Consider the following 19,313-nt stretch of genomic DNA (forward strand, 5'->3'; position numbering starts at 1 on the left):
TTGATTGGGACTGATGCTCTTTCGGTAGAGACTACTAGTGTTTTAAGTAATGAAATATGTAATAAATATGATTGGTCTATACAATGTAGGGCTATTGAAAAAAGAATAGAAGTACCCGCCATTATCACACAAAGAAAAATTGTTTGAAGGTATTGAAGCTGAATCTAGTGATGAAAAAAGCAAAGGAGTTCATCAAGAACAAGTTTTTGATGATCTACCCAAAATTGAAGCAGAAATAATTAAGGGTCCAGATCCACAATTGACGTGCATGATTCTGGATATTGAAGACAGAATCAATTTTGAACCATTATCTGAGATTGTATATTTTGAGGAGCTTGAAGAAAAATTATTTGTTGATGATACTGCTCTACCACCTATTGAAGAGTCAACTAGAGTCGGATGGGCACACAAGACCAAGTACAAAGCAAGTGAAGAAGAAGATGATTTTAAATCAAGACAAGTTATTGAAGGATACAAAAAGAAGAACAAATATGCTCATGATATTTTGAAGATGGAGAAAGCCAAATTAACTTTGAATCTTGTTGAAGAGAAACTGAAGCTGACTAAAGATGGCACTCGCAAGTTTGTTGATGCTACGTACTTCAGGAAATTGTTCGAGAGTCTGAGGTGGTTGACTTCTACAAGATATGATATTGTTAATGGCACGCTCAAGGTTGAAGATCTTGGTTTAAGGGAGGCAATGTTGGAATTAAACCAAGATTACTAATCCAAAGTTGTTTAGGATTGGTATTTGGTATTTTATTTAATTCATATTTAGTTAGGATTTATTTGTCTAGTTCATATTGGAATGGGTTTTCTAGTCCTAGTCTATTTTGGTTTCTAGTATTATAAATAAGGATGCTATATCACATATTTTATTGTTGTGAGATTCAAGAGTTTTGAGTTATTAAGTAAAGTCTCCTACCTTCTCTTTCTAGTTTGATAAATTTCTTCTATATAGCCATTGTTGAGTCTTCCGCTTGTGCTTATATTATTCCTTTGAGTATTTTTATTTCCTTCAAATATTCTCAACTACTTGAGAGTGAACAATAAAGCTGTTCAGATACGAAGTCAAATGTCTGAAATATATCTTAGCCTAAAGCTTTACTTAGCTTCTTCTCTTTGTTTTCTAACAATATTTGTATTATCATATATTTTGATGGTTTGGAAAAAAAGATAACTCATACTTGATGGTATAAAGATTAAGAAAAAAGTTAGCCTCAATTTCTCCAAGGATGTTGCGGTTTAAACCTAGAGTTATCATTTGTTGTTTATGTAGTAATGAGAAACTTAAGGTGTGAAACTCCTGCAGGGAGCATTATGCTGAACCAAGCAAGCAGTGAAGTAACTTGTGTTGGCATGTCGTCATTGGCTAAGAGGTGTGTTCTAGCTGTATGATACATGGCTTACCAAAGATTACTGGTTTCAGAGGCTCAATAAGATTTGTGGTGCATTGCCATTGTGTATCACATACATGGTATGTTTCTCAAACAGGAAAGGTATCTATTGGCTTAAGAAAAGACGTTTTTGTTTTAATTAATAATACAATCCAGTTATCTATTCCTCTATATTTTACGCTGGACAGACATCACTATTTAGTTTCTTTGTATGCAATATATTGCGAAATTTTACTTGAATGCTTATAAGGATTTGAATTTGATATAAGTTTTGATTTTGTTTTTTGAATTTCTTTGTGCGGTTTGTTGAATTAATAGGTATGTGTTAAAAAAGATTCGATTAGCTCGACAAACAGAACGTTGCAGGAGATCTACTCATCAAGAGGTAGTACATTGTGTTGTTTTTCAATTTTGTTTTGGTTATTGTTTTGCCTTTATGGCCTGTTTCCTCGAGCTTTTGGGAAGTCAAAAATATTTATTTTATACAGTTGAGGTGTTTGGTTGACCTTTTAAGAAATTTTGTTAAGAAATTTGTGCATTTCTTTTTTACTCTTGCCCATGCTCTGGTTAACATTTTGATATTGGCTGCAAAATTTAAAACCCATTTGGATGGACTTATTTTAAGTGGCTTTTAAGCATAAGCCGTAAGTTAGGAATTGTAGCTTTTGGCTTTTTAAAAACAAGTGCTTAAAAACACTTTTTTACTTTATCCAAACACTACAAAATGGCTTAAAAGTTGTTTTGGCTTAACACTTAAAATAAGCCAATCCAAACGGGCTCTTAATATATAACTTCAGTCAACTATTCTTTAGAAAAGGTAGGTAAATTTTCTCGAATAAAAGTGTTTTAATGTGTTTTTTGTGTATTTGGTTGTTTTGCTGTGATGAATTCATGAAAATTTCACGTCAGACTTCACAGAGAAATCTATGAGAAGATATTCATGTATCCTGAGCAGAAGCACTTGATGTCCAGCCTTTGATAGCTTAAAATTTAGTAGTTTTGTGAAGTGTCAGTCAAATCCTACTGCCAATGTTGGCTGTCTGCAACTTAGTGTGTCTAGGATTTTGATATGTGCTAAATTTACAGCGCCCACATTATCATTTTGGCTATTAAAGCAAAACTACCATACTCTTTAAGCCTTGGAAAATAAAAGTAAAAGAAAAATGAGAAACCCATCAGGAAAAAGTCATTTGATGAGTGGATATCCAATTGAGGGATCTTCAATTTGATTTCACATCCATAGAGACGCTCAATATCTAGCAAGCATCAGCCACAATTTTTTAAGGATACTTACGTTGACGAATTTCGTGATTCATTAGTTAAATGGAAGAAGGCATAAAGGTGAAAAATTAAAACATGACCGGTTTCAGGTCCTAATGAATAAGGTCGATATGCTTTGCATGGATTAGCAACTATTTGCAACTCATCTAAAGTTCTCCTTATACTAAGCATGGTAGATGCTAATAGCTATACTGCAAATTTTCTTAATTTCCTGCATTGTTTTAAAAGTAGTGTATTCTTGGAGGATCTGAAAACCAACCGAGTCTGACTCACGTTGGGCTGTGTCTGCTATTGTGTATTTGGACGCTAACAGGAAAGGAGAATGAACGCAGCAGTAAGAATTTATACTCGAACCAACTTAAATTGTACTCTGAGCAAGGACAAACAGGTGTACTCCACCTCTTGCGTGTTCATTGTTTAAGTCCCCACGTGTCCACAACGGCTCGTTTGTCCTTTCATCAGGCATATACCACTGATCTCATCTTTGATTTCTTTATTTCCCCTCAATCCAGTGCCCACTTTTAAGATATCATTCTCCACTTTCACTATTCTTTAATTTCTGTTGGCTTGGTATATTGGTTTGCACGTGCATGTATCTATATTTGATTGTTGGTGGCTAAGGTAAGCTTTCGATGTTGTTGATTTTGGAACCTTTTCTCATCTTCTCAAGTTATTCATGATTAATTCTCTGTTTTTTGGTTCTTAATTTAGTTGGGAGTCATCTTTTTCACGTTTTTCATGTTTTCTTGGTGCGATTTGATATTCAACTGTCGGAGATACTTCACGAACCTTATAGTTTACTTCTTCTTAATTCATTGTACCAAGATTAGTCAACATATTTACAAATCTGAGAGGGGAAAGTTTGAAGTCAATTATATATACAAATCTGAGTTGGAAAAGTTTGAATTTAACAAGTTGGGAGATCCATTAAGAAAAAAATTGAATCTTCTACACGGCTTTTATTGCAACCTCCATACCACCGCATAGACTAAGGTGTTCGTATCGTCAGTCCTGATAATTCTGAGGAATAATGATACCTCGACTTGACATGGGAATGCAGATAACCTTCTACACATGGTGATAAAGATTTGGTTCAAGCATGTATCCTTTTGGATAACTTCTTCAATGTTAGATTTTGTTCGGGTAAATGAGCATGCTCGTAAAGTCTTTGCAGGAAGGATGGTGGAGAGCCCTCAGAGTTAATTTTTGAAGCCAAGTCATGAAAATATTTCGCTTTGTGAGTATTTGAAATGCTTCTATTGCCTTCTTTTCAAAATGCTTAACTTCTAATGTATTTTTCACATGTTGTCATTGCTGACTGTGACTGAATATTAGACAGCCTCTTTGACAGTTACCACAAAATATCCCTTTAAGTTGGGTTAAACCGAAAGTTGATGATTGACTTAGTTCTCTCTATGAAACCTTACATACTTAGCCTACCTGCATTTAAATTGCTCAGGTAAGGAAATGGCATAGTGATATGTGTAATACTGCAACTCAAAAAAATAAAAATAAAAATAAAAGAAACCATAAGAAATGAATGGTGTGATTGAATCAGATGATTGTGAGTTTGTTGAAGTTGATCCTACTGGAAGATATGAAAGGGTATGTTATTGTTTCTAGTCCAATTGTAAATTCTTGGAGTTGAGCCTCTTTATGAATTTGTTTCACTTTTCTGTTCTTTTTCCCATTTTCCCTCATCATATTGAGTTTTCATTTGCTTCCTTTTTTGTTTTTGTAGTGCAGTACAATGAAATTCTTGGTAAATGGGCTTCAAAGACAATGTATGTGCGTCAATTTCTTGGTTTGTTTCTGCAAAAATTGAATCTTTACATTTTTTGCATATGGAGTACTAATTCAGAAGGAGGCATAGCATTTATCTAATGTAAAATTTTCTTTTTAATTTGATCTTTTTTCTTTGTTCATTTTGGGCTAATTTTTCTGCAGTTATAAAGCTTTTGATGTGTATGAAGGGATCGAAGGACCATGACATCAGGTGAAGCGACCGACCCCTACGAGGGAGTCGATAAGGTCAACATAGTCAAGGTTTTCGGTATGATTCTATATATCTATTTACTAAATTCTCGAGAATGAAATTATACAGGGTATTTTTGTAGAGATGGACTCTTAGAATCATGGATATTGCCTTTTCTATTTTCTTTTACCCTTTTCATATGTAAATGAACTTGCATTAGCATTAAAAGATATATTTGAATTCTTTTCCCCGTGTCTGTGTAATTGTTAATGAAGTGAGAATATAACTAACTTTTAACTTTGGTGTTGTACATATTGCTATAGTTCAGTTCGGGTGCTGTTCACGCCTCTTATTAACAGACTTAGTTTTCCAACTTGAAATGAGCACGGGCCATACCCATCTAGTATATATATATATATATATATATATATATATATATATACATATACATACATGCATGCATATGTGCCGGTGTGTTTGTGTTAAGCTAACGAATAAAACTTGATAAATTATTGTACTTGAGTCGTTTGGTAGGTAGCCAAAATTATCCCGGGATTATAATCCTGGGACTAATTTATCCCATCTCTTGGGATAAGAAGGGATATCCCATCTCTTGGGATGGGATGCATTTTATACCTTATTTGGTACAAGGTATAAATTTATCCTGAGATAAATTTATACCTTCTATCAAACATGGTATAAAAAATTAGTGTTGGAATATCCCAGTTTATACCATGCACCAAACGACCCCTTACTTAGGCAACAAAATGATTAGTCAAAACATGTGAGAGTTCCGGGCCAGACAATAAAGTTGAGACTCATGAGAAGCGGGACACAGAGGATACCTGGGAGAATGAGATATATATTCAATGTAGCCGGTTGTCGAAAATCGCCTAAAAAAAATCATGAGAGTGTGAGAATAAAAAATAAAAAATAGGAAACAAAGACATATGGTCGTTGGTAATATTAAAAGAAAAAAAAAATCTGTCAAAACTTGTTTCAAATCCCAACAGAACTTCATCGGTCGAAATATCACTTCCATGTCCTCCCATATTTGAGAATAGTGATGGCCAAATTAATTATAATATTTAATTCAGTGTTTGCAAATGATTAAACATTTTTTATGGCTAAACGGCGCTTAAGCAAAATACAAAAAAGAAAACATAACCAATAGGAACACACGAAATATAATAAAATAAAATAACAAAAGCATATATAATACTCACAAAAGTAAGCCAAGTCGTTTGTATTTTACATGCATAGATCAGAGTCATGATTCGAAATTTATGAGTTTCTACAACAATTTCAAGTTAATATTACAATAATAATTGAGTTTATATAAGTATTTATAGATATAGTGAATGTTTAATATATATACAGAGTTTGAATAAATATTACTCTCACCCTTCGGACGTTAGTCGCAACTGTTGCTTTCTTTACATGTCACTCGGATCGAACCCAAATGTCACTTTTAATTATTTTTTTAGCCTATTTTTAGGAAAACAATAAGCGTTAAATGAGTTCGCCCATATTCGAACCTACATTGTCACCACATGTTGCACGACCTTAACCACTGAGCTATCTCTTTCATTTGCTTCACTGTATTAAATTTTATTTATTACACATATTTAACTTATATACTTGTATTTTCGTCACTGCTACGCTATCAGTAATCAGTCCGACACGATATTAGCCCTTAGTCATCATTAAAATTTTTGTTGGCGTTTATGTTAAGATAATGGTGTCCCGCCGTCTTAAAATCCTAAGTCCGCCTCTGTACGTAGATGCAAGACAAGAACTAATCCATCTAGTTATGAATATTCTTAGCTACATCAACTCTTTCTTCCTAACTGAATAGGATTCCCCAATAATACAACATCGAACATAGTATTGGACCATCACATGACATGATAATAAAATACAAGTTGTTCATTATATAATCAATGGAGAACAGTGACTGGTTGAAGATTCCTAATTTAGATATGCCAATTTGTAGTGGAGAATCCATTGATAAAAGCTTTGAATGAGAATTTTTTGTCTCTTGTGAAGATCAATGCCACTTCATTTGTTCCATGATTATGATTTTTATTCATGCCTGTATAATATTCCTAATCATTTGGACTACTAGGTTCATAATAGAATCAATGATTGTGGATACCTAGGACCACTGTGGTCCTAGACTTATTCATTTACGAAAAGTTTTATTCTGAGTGAGGCAAAGCTGTTACTCCCTCCGTCCCATAATAAGTGTAATTTTAGCTAAAAACACGCATATTAAGAAATTAATAATGTAATGTGAAGTATACCAAATTATCCCTATATAATAAAATAAATTATTTTTACCTTTTGATTAGAGCATGCATAAGAAGTAAACCTTTTGACATTGGGAATCCAACAATATAAATTTACTATGTGGCTTTTTTAATCATCATTTAAATGTTACTTTATTATTTAAGGGTAGAATTGAAAAAAACTAGCCAAATTATGTCTTGATTTCCTAAGATGACACTTATTATGGAATAATATTTTTTAGCTAAGGTGACACTTATTATGGAACGGATGGAGTATTAGTTGTGTGAGGGGATTATTTAATTACTTTTATAATACGGGACCCATCAATCATCTCACACCACCTGCTCCCATTTTCTCCAATTCACAGTCTTTCTCTTCCTCGTTTCCCTAGCTCTTCTCTCTCCTCTTTTTGCACATTTTCTATTTTTATCAAACTTGGGAACCAATTTTATTATATGGAGACCATAATTCTTTAAGACATTTTGAGTAAATTTTATCGATGGTCGTCTAACTTTAAGAATTTTGAGTAAATTTTATTATATGAATATTTTTTTATATTTTTATTAAAAAGGTCATTGGATTTTAAAACTTAACAAACATTTTAAAAAAAAATTCACCTAAAAATCATCCAACTTTAAAATTTACAACACAACTATTTTCTTTTTTATTGTCATATAAAAGTCATTCAACATTGGCCAAGTTAACTAAAAAATAAATTTTACCTGAATTTTAATATTTTGTACAAAAAATATTGCATGGAGCTTCTAAATAAGTTAGTTAAATTCAAAATAAATTTGAAAGCTCCCCCAATAGTTTGCATCATGACGCTAAATTAGTTGTGGTGTGCAATATTACATTTGCTTTCCTTATTTTGATTTCTTGTGATAATTTTAAGTCATTATCATTAATGTCAAATAATATGATTTGTGTTGTGAACTTGAAGTTCCCACATCGCTCGCACACGGGATTGTGTGCGTGCTTATAAGCAGGGTCTGAAGCCTTTACTTGAAGACGCGTTTTAAAGCCGTGAGGTGCGCCAAAGCGGACAATATCTACAAGCTGTTTATAACACGTTATCAGCACGATGCTCGCGATGGGAGGGTGTGTTGTGAACTTGAAGTTCCCACATCGCTCGCACACGGGATTGTGTGCGTGCTTATAAGCAGGGCTTGAAGCCTTTACTTGAAGACGCGTTTTAAAGCCGTGAGGTGCGCCAAAGCGGACAATATCTACAAGCTGTTTATAACAATTTGACTATTTTTCCCTTACTAATGTACTCATTTGTATAGTAAATTTCATAAACACCTATTAAAATAGAAAAATAATTTTTATATGATAAGCTTTTTAGTTGGATGGCTTTTATGTAATAAAAAAATAAAAAAAATGATTTTTGTGGGATAAACATTAAAGTTAAACGACAGTTATCGTAACAAAAAAAAAATAAAAAAAAATTGTATTATAAGTTTAAAATTGGATGACCACCGATAAAATTTATACCAATATTCTTCCGTTTACTATCCAGGTTTTTAATTCCCTCAAATTCCAAATTTTTTTACCTACCATAATTTTTGTTCTCAAATAATAAAAATAGAGAAAAAAATGATGATGAATTTATTACTCATCAAAAACAGCGGCTGAATTCCATACCAAAAAGATAAAGGAGAGTTAAAGTATGGCAAAGGAAAAAAAAAAACATACGTCTTTGATCGCTCAAAAGTGGGCTTACATTAGTCACTTGTCAATAAAGAGATGCCTCACACAAGTATGAGTTGGCATGTCTCACACATAATAAAAAAATTCTTCAGTTACCATGCTTGTTTGTGACTGCTAGAATTTTGTCAGAGTTTAATTTTTACACACGGACAATATAAAGTATTCTTATATTATTAAATTATTTAACAAACAATTGCAAGTAATTATCCATAATAAGTTCTATCAATATAATAGTTTGGAGAATGAGACATGTAAACAAACAAATGTGGCTTGGAAATAGAATATCCAAGAACAAAAATTAGAGGAAAAAAAGGAATTAAAATAAGAATAAAGTGAGAGGGTCATAGGAGCAAGGAGGATACAGGCCAGGAATTGATCTCTTAAATTTTATAAAATCTAAAAAGAAAATGCTGAGCACTAAAGCGATGAGTCAAACAAACTTATAAAACTGAGAGAATGAATTATTTGAGGCCTTACAAATGTATGTAAATAGAATCTCACCTTTTCATGGTCATTCTTGCATCCATTTGTTGCTGGATCTATAACTATTTGACTTTCGACTTGAACTAGTAGACTGAATTTTAGCTTGACCAAGAACGAAGACATACATCTTTTTTTTTCTCTTTTTTTTTTTTGGAGTTTTTGGTTTGAGGTGGAGCTTTGAACTCGACCGGCAGAAGAAAGTCGAGAAAGCAAACAGGAAGAGCACTATCCAAACATATAATTAATTGCAACTATATTAAAGCTATCACTACCTCAAGCATTAAAATAAAGTCATTATTGCTATGTTACTAACATAGAGAGTTATTTTTTCAAAGTGTAGAGTAGTACACATATATATGAGAATTGTGTGCATGCTCGTATCATGCAAGTTGCAATATAGATGCATTATGCATCTTTTCCATCTTTTAGAATTCTTTTAGGTATACACTCGATCGGTCGATTTCTTCAAATTATTCCTTTGCCTATCTTTCACTGTCTAATGGTTTTGGTCATAATATACTCTTTATGTGTCAACTCTTTCATTTTTTATTCAGGATTGACCATTCTTCACTTATTGCTAACTAATATTCACCGATAGTAGGACTAATAAATTCTTATTTAAGATACAAGTTTCACCTTTGCCTTATAAGGCTTTGGTTGGAAACTCATCTAAATATATAAATGTTCTTCTATGTTTAAAATCGCAAATTCGAAAGTCTTCCGTTTCTTTTTAAACTCCGTTTTAAGTCAAACTATATCAAATAAATGATTCAGGCTATTACACTCACTTTCGTATTTCAAATTGTTCAAGAATGGAAGTTCTTATAAGCGGTTAGTACCTTTTTCATTATCTACCAACTAAGAAAAAATCAGTATTGTAATAATTTAAATGACATTCAACGTACATCAATTATTTGAGAGAATTTATAAGTGACCAAGTCTAAAGACAAGTTGTTTAAAAGGTACATCAATTTTGGTGTTTAACGTTGCATCAACAAGACTTTCGCGTTTTAATTAATTATATTTATGTTTTTATAAATTGTAAAGGAGCAAAATTAAACAGGATATTAAGATATTGTCAACTTCGTTTGCAAATTGATCTTATTCTGCTTTTGACTAAATAATATTTGATCAAACTCTAGAAATTTGGCATTTATTACTACTTCTCTAGAGTTGAAATATTAGGTGAGATCTTATACCTATGGTTAGACGGGATATCTAGAGCTGACATAGATGAGATCTTATTATTTATGTCTCTAGAGTTGAAACGAATGATCTCGAATTCTGGATAATCAATCAAACTATCATGGTTAATTAGTGATTTAATGAGGCGAAAATATAAGTTAACTAACCATATATAAGTGATAAAAGTGTGTGTATATATGTGGAAACACGTATCATGCATATAAACCTCCGAAAAACATGAACATGAATTATTGGAGCTAGCTCAACAAACAATATGAGCCTGACATATATATATATATATATAATTAATTTGGTGTAAACACTTGGTGTGTAAATTATTTTACTGGAGGAAGCTAAGAACTACAAATATAGTCCTTGTAGAACCATCAAAATTTTCTATAAGAACCAGGACCTCTAACGTGATATAAGAGTGACAATTGTATTTAAAATCTTAAATTATTAAATAATGTCAATTTTATTTATTAATGATGTCTTCAACAATCATTTATTAGAGCTTGAAGCTGACTTTTAAATGAAGCCTTTTTTTTTATTCCTCTTAGAAATTAGAATTGTCTAAATTATTGGTAAGCGTGCCAAACTTGCTATACAATTATATTAAGTGTGAGATTTAATTAATTGCGTAAGATTCCCCTCCATTGTAGCATGACCAATGCAGCTTACATATATAAAAGTGTGTGTACTATACGTTCGAAAGGCAAAATGCGACCCAAATCCAAACATACGAAATTAAATTTCAAGATTGAGAATTATGTCAATATGGCATAACTTAAGCTAATAAATTTAGTAAAATAAAAAAAAAGAGGTCGTTGGATCATATTTGGCGGGTGTGTTATGACCCCTTATTTAATCTGACCATCTTGGCGGGCTGGATCATGACCCGTTTATTGGCCTTCTTAGCCGCCAAAATTTCGCCGGGCAAATCGCAGGAATGCCCTTATTTTGGGGTGGTCTTTAATTTTTGCCCTCAAATTGGTGGTCTTTAATTTTTGTCCTTCGCCTAATACCATGAGGTTTGTGGTTCGAACCCCGGCTCAGTCAAAAAACAAATTCGCAAGGCAAAGTTTTGTAGCAAAGTTAGGCCTCAGGCAGAATTTTGAATGCAAAACTCTACCGTAAGGTAGAGTTCAAAACTCTGCCTGTAGGTAGAGTTTTTCATTCGAAATTCTGCCTGCAGGTAGAGTCTTGCATTCAAAATTCTGCCTGAGGTATGCAAACCTCTGCCTTGCGATTCTAAATCTCTGCTTTGCGAAATTCCTTTTTTTTTACTTAGCTGATGTTCGAACCCAGAACCTTGAGATATTAGGCGAAGAGCAAAAATTAAAGACCACCAATTTGAGGGGCAAAAATTAAAGACCCGTGTTTTTGAAGGGTAATCCGCACCAAAAAAATGAAATCTCAACCCACACATTTGTCACCTGGACTTGAGAATTGAGATGCATGCATGTCTTCTAGAGTTCATTATCTTACAAAGGATCACCATAAAGTGAGAATAAGGTGTTCTAGTAGTAGAATGCCATAAAAAGGTTTAGATTCTTGGCACCACACATTATCAACAGACTACTCATATAAATAGCCATAGCTAGTCCTCAATTTGATCAATCATTGCAATAACTTTGGAAAAAAACTAAACTATCTCATTATATTATCATGTCAAGAGTACATCCATTGATAGTTGGTCGTGTGATAGGAGATGTTTTAGATCCATTCACAGGGTCTGTTGATCTTAGAGTTGTTTACAATAATAGAGAAGTGAACAATGCATGTGTGTTGAAACCTTCTCAAGTTGTTAAGCAACCTAGGGTTCATATTGGAGGGGATGATCTTCGCAACTTTTACACTCTGGTAAATCATACTCGCTCGCTCTGCCTTATTTTATGTGGCACTAATACTATTTGGAGAGTCAGATAGGTTTTAATCCGATCACGATAATTTTACATACTTCCATTAATGTTTTGAATTATTAATTATTTCGATTTTAATCCGATCACGATAATTTTTACATACTTCCATTAATGTTTTGAATTATTAATTATTTCGCTTATAGTACTTTATACTTGCCCGCTCTATCTTATTTTATGTGATGTAATTACGATTTGGAGAGGTAAAGAAATTTTTCCCCGATTACAACGATTTCAAATGTTTTTTAAATGTTCTTAATTATTAAATATTGCCAATTATATAGTTTCTGAATATGTAAATTTTATTCTTAAAACTTTAAGAATATATGTCTAAATCCACAGTCTCACACTTATATTTAAGAAGTTTGATGCTGATATGTAGTGATGGATCGATCCACGTGCAATGAACTGGATTAATCATCTCCTTTTGTCAAAAAATTTATATTGCAGTTAAAACAATTTTATAATACATGTATAAACTTTTGAATCCCCTTAACATAAAAGAAGTTTGGATTTAAATTCAAGGGGTGCTTTTTTTGGATTTTTTAAATTTTCTTGTTAGAATTTCTGACTCCACCACTAATTATTTATACTTACTTCAGATGAAAACATAAAATGAAATGGAGGGATATACAGAATAGTGTTTAGTTTTGTTTTATTTTTCTTAATGTGGAATGTTTTGATGGCATTTGAGATTTTTGTGCTTTTTTTTTTTTTTATGAAGGTTATGGTGGATCCTGATGCTCCAAGTCCAAACAACCCTAACTTGAGGGAGTATCTACACTGGTAGTCTATCTTAATTAGTTCATCATGTGGTCTTTTTTTTTTTTAATGAGATCGAAGGTTTTGTTTTACCAATCACAAGAACAAAATATGAGAAGAACTACTTTTTTTTCTTTTTATTATTGATGGGAACTAGCTCTCATTTTTCCTAATGACATAAGAAAATACAACTTGATATATAACCAATCAGTATAGATTTTTTCAATAAAAAATTCTCATGAGTTTGCAAATTCAAGTACCCTTGTCATATACTTAGGGGAAAGGTTTAAATTTGTCCATGTACTATATGAAATTGATCTAATCCTTCATTTATACTTTGGTCATCCATTCATGCACTTGTCGTTGGTTAACTTATAGGAATTTTGGATGCACATAAAAAGCAATTACAAGTACGCGTTCAATTGATGTAAATACTAAGTAATATAAGTTAATAAAAGAGAAATTTTCAAAAATATACAGCCCAAAATGAAATATTACGTCAAAAATCAAAGTATGTCATACATTTTTAATGAAATACTGATAAATCCATAGGAAGTTTGAGATACCTATTAAAGGAAATATCATGCTTTTATATAAAACTATAGTATAAAATAATATTACTCAAAAGAAATTAAAAGAAAACTAAGTAATGCTACTAAAAAGACAAGAACGACTTATTTTGTTATTAAAAAAAAAAAAACATGACTCTTATGTCATTAAAGATGTAATCAAAATATACCGCATAAGAATCCTAATGAATGTGCAAGACATATGTACTTCAAGAACCCATAATTGTTCTAACATAAAATCATAATGTCAGTCAAAATATAACCAAAACATGTGTATTTTAAACCCTATAATTTCTCTCATAACGCAAGTGAAACATATATATGTTTAATCAATATACTAACATCAGTCTCAATGCAAAGTATGGTATATGAAAAAAGAATCTTTACTCAAAGGTCTCGGGTACGCGTCCTATATATAAAAAAGAAATCTTACTAGGAAGCACTTTCCCCTTTAATGAATTTTACGTGGCATGAATCCGAATTAATCTCGGGGCCCCAATATAGCTAGTACCAGGCACCGAATGAGAAACAAAAAAATAAAATTGTGGCATTGTATTAGTTTCTTTTTCATACTTTTTTGGCTGTTTTTATATGTTTTAATGCTCATTTAAACTGCTCATTATATATATATATATATATATATATATATATATATATATATCCCCATTTTATTCTAACACTTGCTCTAATAATATTTTTTAGGTTGGTCACAGATATCCCAGCAACTACAAATACAAGCTTTGGTAAATCCTCCGATATTTTAGATAATGACTTACCTCATTTGTACTAAAATCCATTCTGCATTTGCTTGTCAATTACACAAACATATATTTCCCGTTACGTTCTATGCGATGACGTTGGAAACAATAATTGCACAATCACATCATTTACAAAATATATACTCCATTATATAATGATAAGCATTCTGGTAATAATTACTTTCTTTATTTTGTCACTGAAAATTCACTTTTCTAAAACCATTTCACGCCAAAATTATTTTGGACGGTTTTATGAACTTTCTGCCACCCAACTTCTGATTTGGTATTTATATCAGTCCACGTAGACTGACAATCCCAACACCAAAATGCTCCCTCCGGTTAAAAAAAAAGTGTTCACTTAACTTTTATTTTTTGGTTAAAAAAGAGTCTACTTATCAAATTAAGAAAGAATTAACTTTATTTTTTCAGGTATGTCCTTATTAAGTGTTAAGTGATCAAATCCCAGTACCTATTTAATTAGGAGTAGTTTAGTCAAATTACCTATTTTTACCTAGAAGTTAGTATTTTCTTAAGGGGTGTACAAATGATTAAGTAGACACTCTTTTTAAACCGGAGAGAGGAGAAACTTACCCGACCAAAATGATTTTTCCATATTGTGATTTTTCATAAATGCCAAATGAAGAGTTGGGTGCCGAAAAGTTCATAAAACCTGCCATTATGATTTTTCTTTATTAAGTTCTTGGATCCCTAACGCGGTTTTTATATAGGCAAAGAAGTTGTATGCTACGAGAGTCCAACACCTTCAATGGGAATTCATCGATTTGTTTTCGTGCTATTTCGACAATTGGGACGTGAAACTGTGTATGCCCCAGATTGGCGTCAGAATTTTAACACAAGAGACTTTGCTGAGCTTTACAATCTTGGTTTGCCTGTTGCATCAGTTTACTTCAATTGTCATAGGGAGAATGGTACCGGTGGACGTCGCGCATAAAAATTAATTATCACTTTTATATATTTTTAGTAAATAAAGTTTTTAGCAATATGGGTCGCAAAATCTTAGTGATGTTACAAGATTTAGGGGCGACATCAAATCGAAAGAGTGTTGCAGGAAGATACATATGCACTTTGCTAGCAATAATGTGTGAAATTTCAATACAAGGAGTCTAATCACAGCTATAAGAATCGGAATTTCCGACAAACTTTTCGTCGAATTGTACTTGTCGGAATTGTTTTCGACGGATTTCCCATCGGAAAATAAGCATCTGTGGAAAATTTTGATTTTTCTAGTAGTGACTATTTTTATGTAAAAACCTATAGATGATTGGTGTCTAGTACTAATTGGGTTGTCTCATGTTGTGATTAATATATATTGGTTAGCATATGATAATATAATTGTATGGCTTGCAATAATAATTTTCTTGTGTCACATATTAATAAGCCTTGCCCATTGCGTCATTCATTGTCTCCTTCATTAAATAATTACTTGATTAATATGTGGTTACTAGATTTTTTGTAAACCGAGGGACATTTTATCAAAATTAGATATGGTTTTGAAGTAAAATCTACATATATATACATGCATGCATACATGTGCGCCGGTGTGTTTGTGTGTTAAGCTAACGAATAAAACTTGATAAATTATTGTACTAAATTAATACTTTAGCAGCAAAATGATTGATCAAAACATATGAGAGTTTCGAGCCAGACAATAAAGTTGAGAGACTAATGAGAAAAGGGATGCAGATACCTGAGAGAATGAGATATTCAATTAATGTATGCGGCTGTCGGAAATCCAATCATGAGTGTGCGTTAAAAAAAAAAAATGGAAACAAAGACATATGGTCGTTGGTTATAGAACAAAAAAAAATCTGTCAAAAATTGTTGTTTCAAATCCCAACAGAACTTCGTCTGTCGAAATATCACTTCCTTGTCCTCCCATATTTGTGAATAGTGATGGCCAAATTAATTAATATTTAATTGAGTGTTTGCAAATGGTTAAACATTATTTATGGCTAAACGGCGCTTAAGCAAAATACAAAAAAGAAAACATAACCAATAAGAACACACGAAATCTACATCTATATCTATGTCTATATATAATATAAAGCTAGGCAAAATAGAAGTGACGTGGCACTTCTCTTTAGTCAAGAAACTCATTCATCTTTTTCTCCTTTTTTTTTTTGAGTTTTTCCTCATTATTTCCCTCTTTATCTTAATTTAAAAAGCCTAAAAATATCTACATAATTATCCAGTTAAAGCGGAAAGCAGTTAATAAAATGAAAGATGAAAAGTCATTACTTTCAAAACGTTTTCCTGAATGCATTACTTTGAAAGATAAAAGATGAAAAGTCATTACTTTTCCAAACATTTTCCTCTTATTTAACGGCAATAAGGTCAGTAACTGAAAAAAGATACTCACTAAAATAATAATAATGGATAATCACATTCTTGCACTCTTGCATCCGTTTCATACCAGGAAAATTATCTGTGACAATTAATTATAGGCAAGAAAATGACCTGCCATGGTAGGCCAAGAGACTAACTTTAAGTCTTCTTAATTACAATAATTAGGATATTTATTCTTATAATATTTAGGAAATTCACTCTAATAATAAGATAAATAAGAAATAGGAAGAAAAAAAAGATAAATAGGAATGGAGGCCATAGAAAGATGTCACATCACCTTGTCTATGCCTAATTTTATATTATATATAGATTACATTAACCATCTTCCTATTATTTATCCCATTACATGAACCCATCAATGTTTTTAAAAAGTACGTTTCATCTTTACAAATATAATAATGAAGAACCAATTTTTAACCAATGTCATTGTTAGCACTAATTAAATTCTATAGAAAGTGATGCAAAAGTGTCCGTGAAATCTCCATCAATGACACGATGGTCGAAAGCGGAGGCTGCTGCCAACTCCTTCAAATGGAAGTAGTAAACAAGAAGATAAGGTGAGGATAATAAGATAGTAAATATATCATAATATTTAGAAAATGTTGTTATCCGCTACTGCTTGAGCTATTTGTATTCCATGGCAGACTCAGTGAAAAAACTCAAACAATCAAACATGTGGAAGTGGATGTAAAGGTCTGTGAAAGTACGCTCCTAATATTGTATAGTTGTTTTTTTCATTAACTATTTGTCTGTTAGTAGTATAAAGTGAAGAGCATATATCTCTTATTCTCCCATTTTACAGTTTGTCGAGAGTGATAGAGATGTAGACATCCAAAGTCCGGTGCAGAGTGACACCTTCACTGTCTGGTATTTTTCTCCAAATTTTGCCATTGTCTGGTAAAATCTATTTCTTCACATATCAGTTTATTTACGTATTTGTAATATTCATCAAGAAATTAAATTTCAATCATATTGGCGGTTGTACCAGATCTTTCTCAGCTCTATTTTTCCTTTAGCTCTATTAAACTTTGAAAATAAACCTTCCAATCATAATATTTACGTTTGATATTTCAATTTGAATTTCAGGAGAATTGCTGATTTTCCCAGTATTAGGACGAGGTTATTAAAAGGAAGCAGACTAATTGTCAATGCTTTTATGATGATTTTAGTGAGAGACAGCATAAGTGATCTACGATGGTAAATGAAATATCTAGCTTGCCTGGTACCTTTTATAAATCAAGAGTTCAAGGAAAAATTAGGACCTTTGGCATGTGAAAGTGCGAAACACCATAGGCAGTGTCAATGGTAAAGGAAAAGATTTAGGCTGCCTGAGAAAATAAAGGTCAATTTACGGTCCCAACATACAAGTACTCCAAGCTTGGTTTCCATTATTACATACAAGCGAAAAATAGAGGACACGCATTTCAATTTTCTTATTTTAAAAGATTTCTGATTTAACTTCATTCTAGAGAATGAAGGAATGTACTCCATTAATAGCTGCCTTTACGTTAAATTATGGACTCATAATTTTGCTGTTATGTAAAGCAGTACAATATTTGTCAATTCAGATTGTTACGTGTTTAAGAAGCAGTACTTTAAGTGCAAAAACTGATTTGTAAATAAACAATTATGCCGAAGAAAAGCTATTCAATGTTACATCTTATAGAAAAAAAAAAAAAGAAAAAAAAAACATGAAGATAAAGATTGAAAGGAAAGTACGATGTAATTCTCATAGAAGTAAGGAAATCAGTAGTAATTATTTGGAACTTCTTTTCATTTACAAAAAATAAAATTAAAGAGTTAATTAAATTTAGACGACCGCCCGAAGTGCAGGCGAATGTACTAGTATAATAAAATTAAAAAACAAAATCATATATAATACTCACAAAAGTAGGCCAAGTCGTTTCTATTTCACATGCATAGAGCAAAGTCATGATTCGAAATTTATGAGTTTCTACAACAACTTCAAATTAATATTACAATAATAATTGAGTTTATAGTAGGTATTTATAGATATTAGTGAATTTTTAATATATACATAGGGTTTGAACTTTGAACAAATATTATTAAGTTCACATGAACACGTAACTAAAATTGTAGATCCTCCTTACATATGCAAGACAAGAACTAATCCATCTAGTTATGAATATTCTTAGCTACATCAACTCTTTCTTCCTAACTGAATAGGATTCCCCAATAATATAACATTGAACATAGTATTGGACCATCACATGATAATAAAATACAAGTTGTTCATTATATAGTCGATGGAGAACAGTTGCTGGTTGAAGATTCCTAATTTAGATATGCCAATTTGTAGTGGAGAACCCATTGATAAAAGCTTTGAATGAGAATTTTTTGTGTCTCTTGTGAAGAATGCTACGTCATTTGGTCCATGATTATGATTTTTATTCATGCCTCTATAATATTCCTAGATCATTTGGACTACTAGGATCATAATAGAATCAATGATATTGTGAATCCTAGGACCACTGTGGTCCTAGACTTGTTCATTTACCATGCTTGTTTGTGACTGCTAGAATTTTGTCAGAGTTTAATTTTTACACACGAACAATATAAAGAATTCGTATATTATTAAATCATTTAACAAA

General features: G+C 31.9%; 1 protein-coding gene, 1 long non-coding RNA gene and 1 other non-coding gene across 7 annotated transcripts; all 3 read left to right on the top strand.

Moving 5' to 3' along the window:
- Positions 1 to 1,070: 1,070 nt before the first annotated feature.
- Positions 1,071 to 4,949, top strand: LOC132640065 (uncharacterized). 5 transcript variants are annotated; one of them, XR_009582153.1, is made up of 6 exons: positions 1,071 to 1,477; positions 1,716 to 1,782; positions 2,992 to 3,299; positions 3,739 to 3,915; positions 4,420 to 4,462; positions 4,626 to 4,949. It is a non-coding gene; the product is annotated as an uncharacterized LOC132640065 (long non-coding RNA). The 5 variants fall into 5 exon arrangements; XR_009582152.1 differs by having other exon boundaries at positions 2,992 to 3,915; XR_009582156.1 differs by lacking the exon at positions 2,992 to 3,299.
- LOC132643106 (small nucleolar RNA R64/Z200 family) lies at positions 2,270 to 2,355 on the top strand. The gene has a single exon (XR_009583549.1). It is a non-coding gene; the product is annotated as a small nucleolar RNA R64/Z200 family (small nucleolar RNA).
- A 6,987-nt stretch (positions 4,950 to 11,936) lies between the features above and the next one.
- LOC132640067 (protein VERNALIZATION 3-like) lies at positions 11,937 to 15,646 on the top strand. Its single transcript, XM_060356491.1, has 4 exons — positions 11,937 to 12,189; positions 12,970 to 13,031; positions 14,279 to 14,319; positions 15,063 to 15,646. The coding sequence occupies exons 1-4, from the start codon at positions 11,995 to 11,997 to the stop codon at positions 15,284 to 15,286; spliced, it is 522 nt and encodes a 173-aa protein (XP_060212474.1). The 5' UTR covers positions 11,937 to 11,994; the 3' UTR covers positions 15,287 to 15,646.
- The last annotated feature ends 3,667 nt before the right edge of the window (positions 15,647 to 19,313 follow it).

This window comes from Lycium barbarum, chromosome 5 (genome assembly GCF_019175385.1).
Source record: "Lycium barbarum isolate Lr01 chromosome 5, ASM1917538v2, whole genome shotgun sequence".
NCBI lineage: Eukaryota > Viridiplantae > Streptophyta > Magnoliopsida > Solanales > Solanaceae > Lycium > Lycium barbarum.

What these genes read in the sequence shown, in the direction of transcription:
- LOC132640067 (XM_060356491.1), top strand. Translation starts at nt 11,995, where the DNA reads ATGTCAAGAGTACATCCATTGATAGTTGGTCGTGTGATAGGAGATGTT. An exon ending in TTCGCAACTTTTACACTCTG is followed by an intron (nt 12,190 to 12,969) that starts GTAAATCATACT and finishes TTTTTTATGAAG; the next exon opens with GTTATGGTGGATCCTGATGC. An exon ending in AACTACAAATACAAGCTTTG is followed by an intron (nt 14,320 to 15,062) that starts GTAAATCCTCCG and finishes GTTTTTATATAG; the next exon opens with GCAAAGAAGTTGTATGCTAC.